Below are 20,146 nucleotides of genomic sequence, written 5' to 3' on the forward strand. Positions count from 1 at the left end.
TTATAGATTTTGTGCTAACACCTTCTCTCCTGAACCCTGAGAAAACTCAAATGGGTTTACACACCTCCTATTCTTACAACTACTCTGGGGCAGAAAGGGAAGCCAGCTGGTTCCCACAGTAGGAGGTGATTAAAAAAAAAAAGAAGATGCCACAAAATGCAAATGAAGTGTACACAGAGGGATGGGCAAGGCCCCAGACGGATATCAGGAATCTGGTTCTAAATGTGCTCTGCAGCTTTATCCACAAGGAGCAGGAACAACTTGGAAGACTCCGTTTTCTCATTTGTAAAATGAAGATGACAACAACAAACATTACCACAGACTGAGTGCGTTACCCGGGCTGCGTGCTTTACTTGCATCACCTCATCTAACTCCCACAACCCTGGGAAGTCACTCCTATTCTAATGCTAAGTTTATAGATGTTGAAACTGAGGCTTTAAAAAGGGAACTTGCTTAGTATCATCCCATTAGAGTACGAACTCTGGCTGTCTCCTAATCGTTACACTACACTGGCAAAAAGTACCTTGCAATTTCCTTATGCCTAATCCGTGACCCATCTGAGAGTGCCACCTTCTAGCAAGGTGCTACTGTCACGTAGCTAATATAAACAGAGGCAGTACTTAACCTCTCTGGGCCAATTTCCTCACTTTTAAGTTTATAAAATTCATATGCAGTTTTAAAAGTGAATGACTTTATAAACACAGCAGTGCTGATCAAACTTCTGTAGAAAAAGTGGGTTCTCATTAGGCTTATAATCATTTCTAGTTTCTCGTCTACTAAGTTTCTAGTAACAAAACGTAAGTAGGGCATGGCTCACGGCACAACATGTGTACTTAGTCATGGGCACACGCATGTATACACGTACACACAACTCTACCATTACGCAGTTCCTCAGAAGGCAGGGGAACAGATTCACACAGGATTACACAGCTCTCTACCATAAGGACTTTATTAGGGTGCACGCTGTTCTATTAGCAAATAATTCCGTATCTGCTATATATACAAATACTTGTCCCACTGGCCACTGTAAGAAGGCAGTTTTTCCTTGTAAAGACTGGTCCAGCTTATTAGGAAAGGTGGGAAAACTGCCATGTTCACTGCTTTCCACTGCCACCTTTAAAACCCTTTTAGTTATAAATACACTTATTTAAACAACTGGACAATGTCTTCAGTTTTCTAAGTGCTCACATAATCATTCTCACATTCTGTCGAGACAAGAACCTATAAAATACATGCTCTATCCAGCCACTGTGCTTTGCATGAGAGTCTAGCGGTTAAGAGTAGTGACTTAAGTGCCTCAAAAGCCTGGGCTGAATCCCGGGTCTGCCACTCTCTGATCCTGGGCACTTTCTCAAGCATTCTAAATCTCTCCTCCCACTTCTGTAAAACAGAGATTAGAACAGTGCCAGCTTTATAGAACTGCTGAGAGAATTAAATGAGATAACAGATCTAAGTGCCTCGCAAATAGGAAGCCACAAAAAAAATCTTGCCTAGGATTATTATTTTAAAAGGAGAAGAAGAGTAACACTTAACCCCTACTGTGTAAAAGACCATCAGCAAAAATAAACAATAGCATTAAAAACTCCATAATATGCCCCATTTATAGAGGCTCTCTGCTTCCCTCAGGAAAAGTTGATGCTTCTCTCCGAGTGCTACTCATTCATGCCTCTCCAAAAATCTGTTTGTACCACACTGTTCTCCTTAGAAGTAGGGGCCCTCTCCTCTGTACAGCCCATCACCTAACCCAGTATCTGCATACAGCAGACACTCAATAAGTGTTTGTTCCATGAATGGATGGATGCTGAACGAATATGATGACTATAGTTTGCAGGTATAAATCCAGAGTTAACAATTTTTTAAAACTCTCCATGGACTTTATAAATATCCTTTAAGGTTGCAGGAAGTACTCTTTGTTTTTTTCTTTTCTTATTTAATTTCACCAAGATAAAATCTTACACAGGAAACATTTACTTCTGAAGGCATTAGATTCGTAGAACATTTAGTTTTATATAACTTTAGTTATCCTTTAATCTCCTCCCATTATGACCTCTCGGTAGGCCAAATGAATGAATCAACAAAGGGAAACACCATGACACAACCAATATTAATGCTGCCTTGCTAGAGGAAGAATTAAGTCATCTGGATCCTGAACATCCCTAGAAAGGAGAACACCATATCCACATCGAACTCACTCCCTGACTGTTTACATTTTAACACTGAAAAACATCACATTCTTACATTTCATTGTTGAGAACACATTTCTATTTCTAACACTTCTTAGATCAAATACAACTATTGTAATTTCTGGACACTCTATAACAACACATGCTAGTCAAAACACTGGCTTTTGCTTACATGTTCATAAAATTGATTATTCGTGCCAAAAAAGCAACTTTCCTTGTTATCTAAGCAAAGAACGCATGTTTTGATTTATGTGGTTTCTCAGTAGATTAATCCAAAGAGAATTTTCTCGTTATGTTTTCCTAAGCACAGCATTCTCAGTAAGGACAAAAATAAGCGCCAGTGAAATGAACCTTTTAAAGAATAGCCATGATGCAGCAGCTCTTCCACAAGTCTACCAAGGAAATGGAAAACAGGCTGTGACTGGTAAGGATTAACATCCCGCCAGATAAAGAGCTTTGAGTGCTGAAAAGAGAACAGCATATTCAGGGAGACTAAGAAAAGCCAGCTGAAAGGGCTGAAAAGAAGGGAATATAGGACACGGGCAGGAGCTGACACTAGTTCTCTGGATCGCATCCCTGACCCAGAGTTATACACAGATCTGCCGGTTATGTCTGATCCGTGACAAGGAAGTGAACACAGCTCCTTTATCAATGCATGGCTTCTAAGCCATGAGGTATACTTCTTCCTCTCTCATTCCAGAAAACAATGAGTCATTCTCCACTATGGTTCCAATTATACTGACAGATTTTTTTTTTTTGGATCACATTTCTCCATAACATCTTTCATGATTCTCCCCATAATTTCTCCCTTCATTTAGCAAATACAACACTTCATCTTTGGAAAATGACTCCAGAGATAATCACTGAAACTTTGTGAAATGGGTGTGGACCAGCTGAAGGACCCTCAGAGGTCCACAGCACACTTAGGGAAAGGCAGTCTTAATGAATGGCTGGTACCATCAGGCAGGGGACAGGGCTGTCACCACAGACCTTGCTGTGACAGGCAAACCTCTCTGCTCTCCTAAAGAGATTATGGACATCGTTACAAGGTGGATTTTCTTCCCAGAAGACCAAAAAAAAAAAAAAATTCTTTGTAAATTTTTCATTGTACCCCCAAAAACATAATGTCAGTATTCACCCATTGTTAAGATTTCTTTTTTTCCTTCATAATTTGAGCAAATTGCCTTTGGTTCAATGAACATCTTGGGGTTGTACAGTAGAGAGGTACATATGTCAAAGTTTCAATATTAGTTACTATTTTGTACCTTATATTCTAATAAAATTATGTACAGCTTTTATAGGTCCATTAGTCCCTGAGTTCTTTGAAGGCTGGATCTGTGACTAATTCAGGGAGCCGTGCCCTGAGAGTCAGTGAGAGGGGGGTGGTCAAGGGCACAGTCAGACTGGGCACCATTCCTGGCTCCCCGCTCACCAGCAGTCAAGCAGGCAAGTTAGAAAAACCTCTAGAGTGCCATGGTGGCTTCATCAAAAAAATGGAGGAAATAATAGTTCTATATTATAGGGTCGCTTGAAGGTTATCCAATACATGTAAAACAACTAGTGCAAAGCTCAGAGAGAGTAAACAAATGCTCAATAAATCTTACTGAAAAAAAAAAAACCCGCTGCTCAAAAATATTTACTAAATGAAAGAATTTATAGATATATAATGGAAATTTAGCAAACTAAATGAGTTTTTGGACGTATATACAGTAGTCACTCCCTATCCGTGGTTTTGCTTTCTGTGGTTTCACTTATCTGAGGTCAACCAAGGTACGAAAATATTAAAAGGAAAAATTCCAGAAGTAAACAATTCATAGGTTTTAAACTGTGCGCCATTCTGAGTAGTGTGATGAAATCTCACGCTGTCCCACTCTGACCTGCCAGGGAGCAAATCACCCCTTAGTCCAGCGTATCCCGCCCGTTAGTCACTTGGTGGCCACCTGGGTTATCAGATCCACTGTAGAGGTATCACAGTGCTTGTGTTAAGTCACCCTTACTGTACTTAATAACAGCCCAAAGTGCAACAGTAGTGATGTTGGCAATCCAGGTACCCCAAAGGGAAGCCGTGAAGCGCTTCCTTAGGTGAAAAAGTGACAGTTCTGGACCTCACGAAGAAAGAAAAAAATCATATGCTGAGGTTGCTAAACTCTACAGTAAGAACAAATCTTCTATCTGTGAAATTTTGAAGAAAGAAAAAGAAATTCGTGTTAGTACTGCTGTCGCACCTCAAACTGCGAAAGTTACTGTGTAATAAGCACTGAGTTAAAATGGAAAAGGCATTAAATTTGTACAATGAGCTATTTAGAGAGAGACCACATTCACATAACTTTTGTTATAGTATATTGTTATAATTGTTCTATTTTATTATTATTGTTGCCAATCTCTTACTCTGCCTAATTTATAAATTAAATTTTATCACAGGTATGTATGTATAGGAAAAAACATAGTACATATAGGGTTCGGTACTATCTGAGGTTTCAGGCATCCACTGGGGATCTTGGAACATATCTCCCACAGGGATAAGGGGGGTAAGGGAGATACTACTGTAATGCCTAAGAGTAATCCAGCTGCTTTCACTTGCCAATACTGAATCACTTCTAAGATGCAGTATTCTTATGTCCCTTTAATCATACAACTTTTGGTGTGCAGTCATACAAGCCATGAAAAGGATTTTTAAATGGATATCTGCAAATGGAATCATTATTCTGTCTATGCACAGACTTTTACTCTGGAACACACTGAACCCCATAAAAAAACTTGGCAGAAGTGTTGCAAAAGGAAGATAAGCAGCATTTGAGGCTGCAGAGATTTAAGAAAGAGGAAATTATATAAAGATAAAATAATCACACCAATTTAACAATTCCTATTAATTCTTAGAGGAACAGGTAGTGAAATCTTCAGATTTTTTAAAGACCTAGATTCACAACCTGTATAAACTAGGTAAACAAGGAATCATTTTTATTACTGGGCCATCCAATTAACATACAGTTAGAATACTTATACTGACAAATTATTATTTTAATATGTACGTGAATTAGGTGATGCCTCTGTCCTCTAAAAATCCCAGTTAAATCACAGAAATTTCTTACTATTTCAGTAATATTTTAGCGTGTCTACAAAGACCCCAAATTGCCTAAACAATACATTCAATTTCAAATGTACAAATTTGGTTTCTTTCTTTTAAGTTACTTAGATGTGAGAGAAAAATATTGAAAAACTCTTTAGTTTTGACAATGTATTCTGATGTTTGTCTATTTATATTTGTGCCTTTTGTGATCTTTGCTGCTAATCTACAATAATCTCACCTCTCGTTATTCAAATTGTTGAGTCACCCAATCATAGAATATTCTACCAAACAAATACTTTCAACAAGGCCTCCCCTCTTCTCATTATTAATAGTCAACCCAAAATGACTATCTCAGAAGTTCAGTATCTATAAAACTAATCAGGTTGCCAAGAAAAGCCAAGTACCTAGAGTAAATCTATTTTAAATCATGAACACATTCTTTCCCAGGCAAATTTAACTACAGATACACTCTTCATTTTTACATGGTCACCATGGTAACCACATTTCACACGGATCTGAATGCAGAATTAGTTAATATCTATTTAGTACACATAGAAATCATTATCTTCCACATACAAGGGACAGGCACCCTCTGACCACGTAAGGAATCTCTACCTGAGTGGCAGCACCACATACCTGTGAGGGCCCAGGTGTCTTGCTCTCTTAAAATGGCCAATCCCTTTACATCCTGGGGTTGAGCACCCACCGTGTTCCAAGGCTTCCATTAATTCTAAGGGGCCTATTAAAAAGCCAAAAAAAAAAAAAAAAAAAAAAAGCAAAAATTTAAGGCTATAAGAGTCAAAGGTCTTGGATCAGAATAGAGAAAAAAAATCCAATTTTTCAATCAACATGTATAAACAGAAAAAGAAGGTCCTACAAAATTAAAAATATGTTTAAAGTCTCTACTTCTAAAGGTTTTCCCCTAGGACTTTGTTCACACTTCAACAGTGAAATGGTAACCTTTGATCCAACCCTCTTTCAAAATGCCACAAATTCCAGAGATACCGAAATCTAAAATAATGGGATGATTCTAAACATTTTGATCAAGTAAATAACATAATTAATATATGAATACCTGCACACTGTGAAAACTTCAGAGAATACACCAGAATACAGAAGAACAGTTACAGATCCCCTCAAGCAACTCCCCTCACATTTCATTCCTTTTCCTGACTAATCATGTTAATGTGTAAGCTTCCTAGATGTTCCAAGCATTCCCACATGTATCTACATTTGTGTATATACATGTATCAAGTTTTTGGTTTTGTTTTATTTTGCCACATAAAAGGCACAGCATAGATATGTACGATTCTGAAACATTCTTCTTTGGTCTTTAACTTCATGTCTTATAAATCTTTCCATCTCAATAGTAATATTTTTATGACTGTTGCATTGTAGCTGTAGCATGAGTGCACCATAATTTAGTTAACCAATATTTGTTTCCAAGGTTTATTATTTTAAACATACTGTAACCGATACCATGTCTGTGCATTCTGGCGCCCTTATGTAGCTTCTATGTGGCATCCAGAAGTGAAGCCACCAGGTGGGGAAGGCATGTTAAATTTTTAAGAAACCCAACAATAATGTATTTGCTACATTTTTCTTTCTACAATGTATTTATTTTCCTCCAAAACTGAGATCTGGTATGTCAAGTTCTCAGTGTACCTTTTTAAAAAAATTGAATTTAACTGAAATTTTTATTGAGGTGACTGCAGCTTTGCATGCAGTTGTAAGTAATAATACACAGGGAGATCCCTTCTACACTGCCCAGTTTTTCCCAATGGTACTATTTTGCAAAACTACAATATAAAATCACTATTAGTATATTGACATTGATACATTAAATTTTGATAGTCTGACAAATTGTCTTCCAAAATTTAGTACTAGTTTTAAAAGATGATGATACTGTTAAATAAACGAAAGTCTAGAAACACTACACTTTTTCAAATATTAAATTTTTTCTTTTATGTATTTTTGACTATCAGGTAACTAAAAATGCAGTAAGAGGCAAATGATTAACAAAGAAGAAATGTACAGTAGAGAAGTATTGGGTTGGCCAAAAGGTTTGTTCGGTTTTTCCCATAAGATGGCTCTAGTAGTACTTAGTTGTCTTTAACTTATTTCAAAACAATTTTGTTAGATTTTATGTGACAGCTGTCATATTAGCATGCATTTAAAAAAAGACTTATCAGAATTGGTGAATTTTTGTGTAGCCATTTTAATACTGAAGATGGAAGAAAAAAAGCAACATTTTTGGCATATTATGCTTTATTATTTCAAGAAAGGTAAAGCGCAACCAAAATGCAAAAAAAGATTTGTGCAGTGTATGGAGAAAGTGCTGTGACTGATCGAACATGTCAAAAGTGGTTTGTGAAGTTTCGGGCTGGAGATTTCTCACTGGACGATGCTCCATGAGACAGTTGAAGCTGACAGCGATCAAATCGAGACATTAATTGAGAACAATCAACATTATACCAGGTGGGAGATAGCTGACATACCCAAAATATCAACTATCAAATCAAGCACTGAAAATCATTTGCACCAGCTTGGTTATGTTTATCACTTTGATGTTTGGGTTCCACATAAGTTAAGCGAAAAAAACCTTCTTGACCATATTTCTGCATGTGATTCTCTTCTTAAACGTAATGAAAACATTCCGTTTTTAAAACAAACTGTGATAGGCAATGAAAAGTGGATACTGTACAATAATGTGGAATGGAAGAGATCGTGGGGCAAGCGAAATGAACCACCATCAACCACACCAAGGGCCAGTCTTCATCCAAAGAAGGTGATGTATATATGGTGGGACTGGAAGGGAGTCGTCTATTATGAGCTCCTTCTGGAAAACCAAATGATTAATTTCGACAAGTACTGCCCCCAATTAGACCAACTGAAAGCAGCACTCGATGAAAAGCATCCAGAATTAGTCAACAGAAAACACATAATCTTCCATCAGGATAACGCAAGACCGCATGTTTCTTTGATGACCAGGCAAAAACTGTTACATCTTGGCTGGGAAGTTCTGATTCATCTGCTGTATTCACCAGACATTGCACCTTTGGATTTCCATTTTTTAGGTCTTTACAAAATTCTCCTAATGGAAAAAATTTCAATTTACTGGAAGACTGTAAAAGGCACCTGGAACAATTCTTTGCTCAAAAAGATAGTTAAGTTTTGGAAAGACTGAATTATGAAGTTGCCTGAAAAATGGCAGAAGGTAGTGGGAAAAAAAGGTGAATGTGTTGTCAATAAAGTTCTTGGTGAAAACGAAGAATGTGTCTCTTATTTTTACTTAAAAACTGAAGGCACTTTTTGGCCAACCCAATAGAACGAGAAGGTAGAGGAAAAGAAGATATTAAGCACACTACACAAGAAAATGGAAACATTTCTTTAGCTTATCACTGTGTCTCTTACTCAAAGGAGGCTGAAGAGGATGCCCGGTTTTTGAACACCAACCGACGGGGTGAATATCAGGAGAATCTGCATCTATCCAGTAATCATAGCAACTATTCCAGCCATCAAAGTGAACCTGGATAACAAAAAGAAATTAATAGTATAATTTAGGTCACGAGAATTCCTACAGTAAAGGTTTTGCCCACCATAAACATCTTCATTCTCTTCTAACTTATACAGTACATTTAATATCCAGATAAATTATTTTAATTATTCAAATTACTTCATCCCAGTATGAGAAAAGAGGTACTGTTGAACTACCTTCGACATATTATCTAACCATAATTAAATGTCTTGCCAAGGGCACTTTTTGGGTAATACTTCTACAGACATATTACATGTATCTCCCACTACTATAAGCAGTTTGAGTACCTAACATCTTCATATGAGCAACACTAAACACCCAATAAATATTACTGAGTAATGAATAAATCAGGGAAGGGAGGGAGGAGGAAGGGAGAGTAGAGAGGCAAGACGTTTCATATAAATGTCAAGTCTCCTAGAATTATGCTAAAAAAGACTTAAAAAAATTCAGTGGATGGACACCCAATTTACAAAATATGCCTCCATCAAATGCATTTTAAAATATTTTTTCTCATAAATAATTACAATATCTCTCAAAGAGATTTTACAGAGTGGTCAGGGCTACCAACGTTATTGGCCACCATGTAAAAGGGCAGTTAGTCTTTCAGGCATGGTTACCAAGGATCAGCTACATATCTTTCAAGTATCACATATTTTTTATCTTTTAGAAGGAAAGGATATACTAAAATGTTATATTTTATTTTAGATCAAGTTTGCCAGCTAGATTTCCTTCTTAAAGTCTATGAATCTCTTACTACTAAAAACACAATAGATGCCAGATGGATAAAAAAATCCAAACATTGAAAACTGAATAAAAGTTCTAGAAGAAAGCATACATTAATATATTTATCTTGGAGTGCAGTAGCCTTTGTAAGCAAGACACCAAACTCAAAAGCCATAAAAGAAAAGATGGATCAATTTGAGTACATCAGAATTTAAATCTTCACAATGGCAAATATTGCTGCTGGCAAGATGGAAAACCCAAAAGAAACCTGAAAAACACATCTGTTAACATGTGACAAAGTACTTCGTTCCTTAATTTGTAAAAACACCATATATCAGTATAAAAAGATGAAAAATCTAACAGAAAAGATGGAAAAGATACAAATGGCTCATAAACAAGAAAATAACTTGTTAGTAAACACGTGAAAAGACAAATCAATTTCACTTATAACTAAAAAACTACAAATTAAAATCACAGGATGAAATTCTTCTCCTTTCAACCTGCCAAAATATTCCATTTTGGTGACTTCTAGAGCTGTAAGTATGAGAATAAATGGACGTTCTCATAGACCATTGACAGGAGTCTTGACTGGTGAGATATTTCTGGAGAGTTATTTGGCAATAATGGATCAACACTTAAAATATATCATCTTTGACTTGATAATCTAAATAACTCAACTCACTATTGTAGTAGAAAGCAACCAGAGTGTCTACCATCAGGAGACTGGTTAAATAAATTATGGTATATTTATATGATGGAATAGTACAGAGTTATTAAGGTATGTATATATGGGTTCAATATAATGTCCATTGCAACGACTCCACTTTCTCAAGCTTAGAAATTAATTAATCCTAGAATTAAATCCCACAGAATTCCACACCTGCAAGAAATCATGGATAATATTTTAAAGAGGAGAAAAGATCACAGAGCTAGTTAGGAGGAGTAAGAGGCTAAAATTCATGGATCCAAAATAAACTTGTTCATCATTCACATACACTGCATATAAAAGCAGCACTTAAAGAAAGTTGTTTAACTTGAAACAACCCTTTCCTTTCGTCTGATCAAAAATAATGTTCAAATAACACAGAATGATATTCATAGTAATTTTCTAAAGTTTATGCTATCAATGCCACCAATAAGTGAGCAGTCATAATTCACAGCATTATAGTTAAGTTTTAGGTATTCTAATTCTCAACTAATCATCAAGTGATAATGCTCTATTTTACTGGATACACGAAACTCTTATGTTTTCTCATCTTGCTATTCCTGAATTTCACTTCTTCTTTACTGGAATCAATGTTCCCATAACTCATGTTCCATTTGTTAAATTTTACAAAATTAGCTATCTTCATATAGCAAACAAACTCAATCCTAACAAGTCAGTGGTTCTCCAACCTGGATACACACTAGAATTACTCATGATTATTGAAAAGAAGAAGAAAAAAAAAATACAAAAATGGCTGAGCCCACCAAGGAGGTTCTGAACTTATAGGTATAGCTTGGGTTCTGTGCACCTATATGTTTACTTAACTTCTAAGTAACTCTGCTGTGCACTCAGAATTGAGTCCCACTGATACTAAACAGGACACTACTGTACAGCAATATAGACTCCAAAAATCTTAATATCATCATAAATAATAGGGTTCTTTTAAAAATTTCCTCCCATATACCTTCAAGAATATGTTGGGGCTACTATATCTGGTGATACCATAACCCCTTCCTACTTTTCATTAAAACTGACATCTCAGTTTGGCAATGAAAAGTCATCTATCTTAGATGACAGATATACCTTAGTTACTGTAAATAAGTCTAACATCTCCTACAAACTAGGTTGGCCGGCAATCGGGAGAATCTTAGTACTTTAAGGTTAAATTTCAGAGTTAAAATTTAATTTAGGGCTTCCCTGGTGGCGCAGTGGTTGAGAATCTGCCTGCCAATGCAGGGGACACGGGTTCGAGCCCTGGTCTGGGAAGATCCCACATGCCACGGAGCAACTGGGCCCGTGAGCCACAATTACTGAGCCTGCGCGTCTGAAGCCTGTGCTCCGCAACAAGAGAGGCCGCGATGGTGAGAGGCCCGCGCACCGCGATGAAGAGTGGCCCCCACTTGCCGCAACTAGAGAAAGCCCTCGCACAGAAACGAAGACTCAACAGAGTCATAAATAAATAAATAAATAAATAAAAGAACGTGAATTTCTTTATTAAAAAAAAAAATTTAATTTAGATATTATGAACAGAGGTAACAATACAATTCTCTAAGTAGCAAATGCACTTAAAAACTGCTACCTAATCATTTATATGTGGAATCTAAAAAATAATACAAACGAATATATATGCAAAACAGAAAGATACCCACAGATATAGAAAACAAACTAGTGGTTACCAGAGGGTAGAGAGAAGGGGGAAAGAACAAATTAGGGGTATGAGATTAACAGATGCAAACTACTATGTATAAAATAGATAAGCAACAAGGATATATTGTACAGCACAGGGAATTATAGCCATTACTTGTAATAACTTTTAATTGAGTATAATCTGCAAAAATACTGAATCACTACACTGTACACCTGAAACTAATAAAATATTGTAAGTCAAGTATACTTCAATTAAAAAACTGCTATCTGAAATTATGTGAACATTAATAATATATACAAAATTAATATTAACCCTAATTAATATTCTTACTCTGGCAGCCCAGATGAAATAAATTTATTAAAGTTTATATAATTTCATTTCATCTTTACTACTTCAGTCCCTGGCACATTAAGAGGCTTTAAACAAACAAAAAATCAGACATTCTAGTAATGGTAACTGATAGCTTTTCTCTTGCTGGGTCCTATATTGAAATGAAATCAAATGCCTGACAAAGAGAAAGAGAGGAAGATAAACAAACATACCACACAAAATATTTAAACATTGTACAGAACATAAAAAGACATCCAAAAATATTTATAATAGAAATGTCCCAGTATAAAAACAGTTAAACATAAAAGCAACTCAGCAACAAGGCTGAATTTAATTAAAATTCTAAAGAAAATAGACTATTACGTATCAAAGCATAGTACAGATGATTTAACTTACACATATTTAAAATTATAGTTTAGAAAACTGAATACATTTTTTAACCTAGGAGTGTAATTTGGACCCTTTATAAAAAGTTAATACTCGTTACTGAAAATTTCAAGATTAAGGCAGATAATATTTTTAGAAAGCACACTATTTCTTTTTAAAAAAAAATGATTTGGTTGTATTTTCTGTTCAGGTGAAAGGCAACTCAGTAAAACACATTTTAGACCCAGGTGCTTATTTCTGCTCTCTTCTGAAATGAAAGTTATGTTTGAAAAGGTATAAACCCAGAAGGACAAATGGAGAAGGAAAGTAGCTGATAGGTGAGAAGTGGTGATGATGTATGTGGAGGGCAGAAGCAGATGAGGGAGTGCTGACCCACTGGTAGAGAGTGGGTGGGTTGCAACCCAGATGCCTAGAGAGGGAATGCAGGCCCAGAGTGAACTGGCTCACAGTGCAGAACCCAGAAGGACTCAGTATGGAGGCAGCAGGTATGTGAGGAGGTCTGGAAAATGACAGCATTGGCTCAAACTCTGAATATGGAGTGGTTAGACCTCTAGGTCTGATCCTCTATGCCACCCACCAAAGTAACCGCCGCTTCAGCAACCCTGCAAGAGTAGAGGTTTACTTTCTAGAGACATAAGCATGGAGGTTTTAAACTCCAGGACAATGGTGACGGGCCAGACAGAAAGCACAGGGACTGAGTGAGAGCCTGTATCCTCCAACCCCATCCTTCTCCCTGTCTCACACAGAGGCCACCAAGTTTGCCCCTCCCTAGGGAGGAGACTACAAGAAACAGAAAGACTCTAGACCAAGAACCCAGATGCTGAAGAATGGGGACCTCCGTATGAAAAAGCTGGCTCTCTGCTCTCTTTTCCCACATGAAGCCCAACAGCCAATAACGCCCACCTTATTGACTAAAAACAACTAATGTTGAGCGCCTTTTCTTACTGTGAACAGCCAATCAAGGACTTGACATTTGAAGAGAGGCTCTAATGTGAAAGCAGAAGCCAAACTAACTCAAAGAGGAATTTAGAGAAAATAAATGGAAGCAGAAGGAAAACTATCACTGGTGTCCTCAGATAAGAAACAATATTGCTTCAGGAAATAAAAAGAGGATGCCATTTTGAAAGGGGGGAAGGGAGAAGACTAGAAAATAAGAAAAAACTCTTGAAAATTAAAAAAAAATAGTTGTAATTAAAAATGTAATACAGGATTTAAAAAATAGAGTGGATATCTCTAAGCAAGTAGAAAAAAAAATCAGAGAAGCATAAGAAAGAAAATATAAGAAAATTAGGGGGTCCATCCCAGAGGTTTAATACCAGAGTAGCAGGACTTGCAAAAGAGAACAGTGAGAGAGAAGGAAGTCATCAAAGCAATAATGTAAGAACATTTCTAAAAACCAAAGGATATGAAACTCTACAATGAAAGGGTATTAGTGCCCTGCATGATAAATGAAAAAAGACCCTCACACCAAGGCACGTCACCACAAAACATCAGAATATCAGGGACAAAGAGGGTCTTGAGAGTTTCCAGAGAGAAAAGGTACATCACCCAGAGAGATGGAACCCAATGGCCTTGGATGTCTCAAAAACCAGCACTTGACGTGGGAAGACAGCAGAACAATGCTTGTAGTTTCTGAGGGGAAATGATTCTCTACCCCATCACAGCATGAATCAAATGAAAGGCTAGTATATTGACATTTTCAGATATGCAGAGTCGAAAAATATGCCTTTACATCCTTCCTCAGTAAGTTACAAAAAATTTGTTTCAGCAAGGTAAGAGAGTATACAAAGAAATACAAAGCATGAGACTCAGGAAAAATGAATATACAATAGAGTGTGTTGGCAAAGAGGCGTCTCAGGATGAAAGCTGTGTGTGAGGCTGAGAGAGTAACCACGCTGATCAGAATAGGTGGCTGTTAAGCTGTGGGAAGAAGGGTCCAGGAAAAAAAGAAAGATATAGATGCAAGATTCAAAAATACACTTGAGCTTTTTGACCAAAAGACTTGTCAGATTTATTGGAGCATTTGTTAAAATCTAGTAAGAACACAGACAATTTAAAATCAAAATACAAATTAATTACTGACTCTAGGAAAAACCAAGTATCATAAGAAAAAGACTCCTCTGCTCAGCAGTGAACAAGATTTGTTTACGACAATAAACATGGAAGAGTAAAAAAAAAGAACAAACACTGTGAAATAATTACTGAAAGGATAAGGCGAAGGGAAGGATGACAAGATCTAAATCCTGAACTACCAAAAGAGGAAGGAAATAAATATATTTAAAATTGATGGATTCAGAAATAGCAGAATGCAGCTATTATTTTTTTAAACTGCAGATCAAATGTCATAAGCAACAGCCAAAAGAGTTGAAAGTTCTTGCCTCTGGGGAACCAGACCTGGCGGTGGGGATGGAGAGGGCAGAACAACCTTACGTTCTGTCACAAAAACATAAAAGACAAGCAAAAATATTCTTGTCATTTTTCTTCAACAGCAAAATATACTAGGTTTAAAAAAATTTAACTGTAATAACTCAGTGTGAAATATTATGTATTACATAACTTAAAAAGTTGATTTTATTTAACTTAAGAGTTGATTTTTATCCTTGAGAAACTTAAAATATTACACTACACTAATGACTTCATCTCTATTTTCCGCTTTCTTGTCCTTCCTGAAAAAGAAAAAATACGCGTTCTTGCTATATCATCTCCCATATTATTAGAAAAACTTCTACTGTTGAAAGCGTCCTGTATTTTCACAAGTCTCTGATGAATCCTCAAATTGAGTTACTGTCACCTGTTCACTAACCTTTTGTGGACTTCATAAAAAAACAGATATTTGTCCACTGGTTTATGTTTAGCTATGAAATTCATTCCAGTAATTATAAAAGATGATTGTCAACTATATACCTCATTAGCCAGTTCTTTTTTGTGTATTAAAGATTGACCTGGATGTTGTACTGGAAAGAGAATTCAGCCAGAAGCAAAAAGAGCTGCTTTTCTCATTAACTAACTGAACCATCCACTTTAGAGTATCTGACCCCTCTGGACCAAAAATCACAAAAGTAACATGTGTTCCTGAAACCAGTTAATTAAAAAGAAAAACCTAATCACTTATAATCTTAACAGAAAATCACTGTCATTATTTTGCTTTGTTTATTTCCATAACTGCTTATGTATGTGTGTGTATATACACACACACACATATATATACACATACATATATATATTCTTTTAAAAGACAATACCAGACATTATATATAGTACTAAACCCGAATTTCTCACTTGCCAAAATTAAATATTCTTCTAAAATATGAAACAGCATGTAGACGTATAGTCATTTATTTTTACCCATCTCCCACTCTGCTTATTCCCAATGTTAAATACCATAAACCACTGGCTCTGTTATATCCTCCTTGCAGCTTTTATCTTTGCATATTCCTTTTGGTTATTCCTTTAACATAAATTCCTAGGACTGAAATTCCTGAATTAAAGGGTAAACAACATTCTAAGACTTTTGATGCCTATCACCAAACTGCTCTCCAGAAAGGCTGAGACACTTTATACTTTCACTAGCTGTATATGGGAATAAACTTTCTGCACCAAAGCCAAAACACTTTTTTTTTTTCAATTCTGACCAATTTGATTTATAAAAATAATGTATTACTTAATTCTACATTTCTAAGGAAAACTAACAAGAAAACACACTTGAAAAAGATTAACACAGGTCTTCCATTACTTATAAAATTTTCTAAAATGTTATATGATTACGCAATCTTAAAAATAGTGAATTAAATGCTAAAAGTTCTATTTTATGGAAATACTACATTTGTTCAGGTTTTTCATGTTATTTTATAATTTATTTTCCTATATATTATCTCATTAGAGATACATGAAGACCTGATTTATTATTATTTAAAGAACACGAACTTAGACTCCTATAGCTTAGGACCGTGACTTAGTTCTGCCACTGCCCATAATTAATAAGTAATTTATTCTGTGCCTCAGCCTCATCGATAAAGTAATGACAATAACATAAATCTCCCATACTGCTATCACCACAAATATCAGATAATGGAAGAATACTCCTACCCTGTAAAACTCCATGTAAATCTAACGTCTTGCTGCTATCATAACTAGTATTATTCTTAACAGAAATTCTAAATGATCCTGTGAGATAAGCAGAATGCACATCATTCTGGTTTGAGAGTGAAGTTAACGCTGAAGCCAGAAACAGAGACGAGAGCCTGAAGCTCCTCACCCGGAACTGCTACTACACTTCACTCTGTTGCATTTGGACATGGACTGAACCCATCTTCTTATACGTTTGTTTACTTTATGAGAGGTACTTGACTTTTATTAATCTAACTCTAATAAAATCTGACTTTATTTATAAAAATATTTCTCTTCACTTGTCCTATATGAAAAAGCAGGATATTCTGAAAAGTCGACATGCTCTATACCCCATAAGAAAACACTGACCTTAAATATTTTTAAAAAAGAACACACTACTGGAAAATGAAGTATTATATCTTCTCCTGAATAGATTACCTTAATATGATGTATCTACTTTTTTCCTCCAAATATATACTTAAAATATTAAAAGTCAGTCATAATTAAAGAGAAAACTTATGTAAAGTAAAAAAGTGGAAAAATACTGACTCACAAGGATGTGCGCAGCCACTTAATTTCCATATTTCTATGGCTTTACTAATTTAATTCTCGGACTTCACAAATTAAATGTCTGCTAAAGTTTTCATCTAAGATGTCTTGTTAAAAAAAAAAAAAGACAAAACAAAACCACAACAGAACACTTACTTTTATTCGGTGATCATCCGTGTCTGCAACTGTTGCTACTCTAATAAACATGGGATTTCTTTTGTCTATGACCTCAAGCTTCATTTTTTTCTGGAATCCATGTGGAGGTTTCTGCAATAACAGAAAATTTTATACAGTGAGATTCAGAGGAAGGGAAGGTGAACTCTATGTCACAAAGACAGAATTAAAAAAAAAAAAAGATGAGCTATTACGAGAACTAGCCTTTCAAACTCAAGTTCCTAGAATGGCTTTCGACCTCACTCTCCCTATCGAAAAAATAATCCCAAATCACATGGCCAAGCCCACAGGCAATAGAAACAGCCTGAGCAACTAGTCACAGGAGCAAACAGAAAGCCAAAGATCTTAAGATGAAATTCAAAATACTGTGGTTTTTTTGATTAGCCATAGGGATGACGAGTTTCTTCTCATTAGTTGGAGGTGCCTTGGCAAAAATCAACAAACATGAAAATTATTTTTAAAAAAGAGGGAAGAACCTTCAAGTGGCAAACATGAGACACAGAGATTAGAGGTGGTAGTGAGACCAAAAAGCCACAGATGTCTTTTTAAGAAGAGAATTAGCAATCAAGACACGCAAGATGGAATTGCTCTACTAAGAACAAGAACGAGAATGAGGACCTACAGCTACCTACACCTCAACACTCAGCAAAAACCCATCAGCCTCTGAAAAATTTACAGGCAGAAGGCAAGGTGATTGCTAATGGGTGTAATAAAAGTGTTACTGTGAAAATCAAGTGTGAAAATTATGTAAAGGAGGCAGAACAATTAATGCAAGGTACCTAAAGGCCAAACGAGAGAAATCTTAATTTTCTCTCTGATATCACTGTGACACTAGATATGCAGACTGAGCTTGATGTAATTTTATCTAGTTCAAAGCAAAGTGCAAAGGAGCTCTTCTTTGTACGAGGCTATGTTAAAGTTAGAGAGTCAGGTAAAATCCATAAATATGACATGACTCTAAACATTACTCATTTATAAATCCTGAATTTACTCAGATGGAATCATACATATTCTTTGATATGGCTTTTCTTCATGTAATATAGTTTTTCCTCTCAAAAATTTTGATGTTCTTTTCTTATGTATTTGGGTCCATGCCTACTAATTAATTCTATCATTAAACATCCTAGAAATTTATGCACAAAAGGATCCATTAAAGAAAAATGTTGTTTATGATAGACTGTTCACTTTTTTTTTTTAAATCAAGTATTTAAAATATCTTTCTTTTCCTTTAAATTCATGGGAAAATACAAATTATAAAGATGTATGAGATTTAAAAAATTTAAAAATACATTTCATTTCTTATTCTTCCCTTGCACACAACTAAGGTTAACTTTGAATCTTAATATGCAAGAAGCAATGACCCAAAGTTAGAAAGATACTATTATAAAAACAGACGACCTTGCATTTTGGTAGTCAAACATGCTGATTTATAGCAATAAAAGAAAAAAAAAAAAAAAAAGCCCAGCATCTCATCTTGCCATAAACAAACCCAAAGGAATGATCAAATATAATTTTCATTATAAAACAATATCTCTTCCTGTTTGGTCTTTCAGAATATCTAGCTGGAAAAACAGAAGTGTGCTGTACAACCAACTCACTGCAAACCAATTCAAATATAAGTATTTTCCAAGGAGACTTTAAAGTCCAAAATGGAAGTATTTTTTAGATGCCAACAACCAAACCCCCAGTAACAATTTTGCCTTTCAAAACTGTAACAATTCAGAAACATCTTCTTTGGTCTTCTGTTTCTCTCCTATTCCTGTTCACCAATACTCCTTCTGTTCTTAAATTTCAATGACTGAACACTATCATCAACACAAATTAATCAAATATTGTAAAATATAATATCTCACCACTTTGAAAGCTCTTGCAGGAGCAGGTAAAGAATTGGTTTCTTCTAAGTATTTATCCCAAGAAAAATGTTTCACATTTGGATAACCTAAGAATAAAAACAGTAAATCCTATCAGGTTTAACCAAAATGACAGTGAGAACCACAAACCGACCTATAAAATTATGAGATATTGTTATCATTATAATGAAGAAAATTATGTTCATATTACACAAAATAACTCTAAACTGGTTACACATTCAGAACTACTTGTAATAATGAAACCATTTTCATCTAGATCATGATGTCTTTATTAACTTTTAAATGAAAATTTAATATATACAATTTGCATTCTCAGGTAAGGATAGTCTTAAAACACAAAATATACACAAACATAAATACCCTTTAAAGTCTAGCAATTTTACTTCTAATAATCTAGGAAAAATTTCATATGTGTATACAAAGAAAATGCATCATTGTTTGTAAATGTGAAAATGTAAAAACCAGTTAAATGACCATCAATATAGAAATGTGCAAAATATATATATATAGTAAGTGTAAAATAGAAAGCATTTATTAAAAAGAATGAGGCAGGTTTATATATATCAATATGTGAAATATTCCACATAGTCATATTGTTAGGCCAAACAAATAAGTTAAAATAAATCCTGGAACAGTATTAACAAAATGTCTAAAAACAAATATCCTTCCTCCCTCCCACCCTCCTTTTGTTTCCTCCAGAGTCCAAAACCCAGTAGGAAGACATGAGTAGGAATTAATGTTGGCCCAGTAGGGTAGGAAATTGGCTACTTTATATAGTCCCCTTTATGGGGACTGAAAAAATAAGTAAATATACTGGAGACAACAGAAGCCAGATTTCTCACTGGCTAAAAAGAGAGGTATAA

General features: G+C 35.4%; 1 protein-coding gene across 8 annotated transcripts in view; it reads right to left on the reverse strand.

Annotated features, from left to right (window-relative positions):
- Nucleotides 1-20,146, reverse strand: part of L3MBTL3 (L3MBTL histone methyl-lysine binding protein 3) — a 120,000-nt gene that overhangs the window by 35,354 nt on the left and 64,500 nt on the right. For all 8 annotated transcript variants that reach the window (XM_057528264.1, XM_007190838.2, XM_057528266.1 and 5 more), the window contains 4 exons: nt 19,266-19,351; nt 17,395-17,505; nt 8,665-8,779; nt 5,887-5,989 (listed from right to left, as the gene is read on the reverse strand). In XM_057528264.1, coding sequence (XP_057384247.1) covers nt 5,887-5,989; nt 8,665-8,779; nt 17,395-17,505; nt 19,266-19,351 — 415 coding nt within the window. The remainder of the gene's footprint in view (nt 1-5,886; nt 5,990-8,664; nt 8,780-17,394; nt 17,506-19,265; nt 19,352-20,146) is intronic.

The sequence above is a fragment of the Balaenoptera acutorostrata genome, chromosome 14 (genome assembly GCF_949987535.1).
Source record: "Balaenoptera acutorostrata chromosome 14, mBalAcu1.1, whole genome shotgun sequence".
NCBI classification, from domain to species: Eukaryota; Metazoa; Chordata; class Mammalia; order Artiodactyla; family Balaenopteridae; genus Balaenoptera; species Balaenoptera acutorostrata.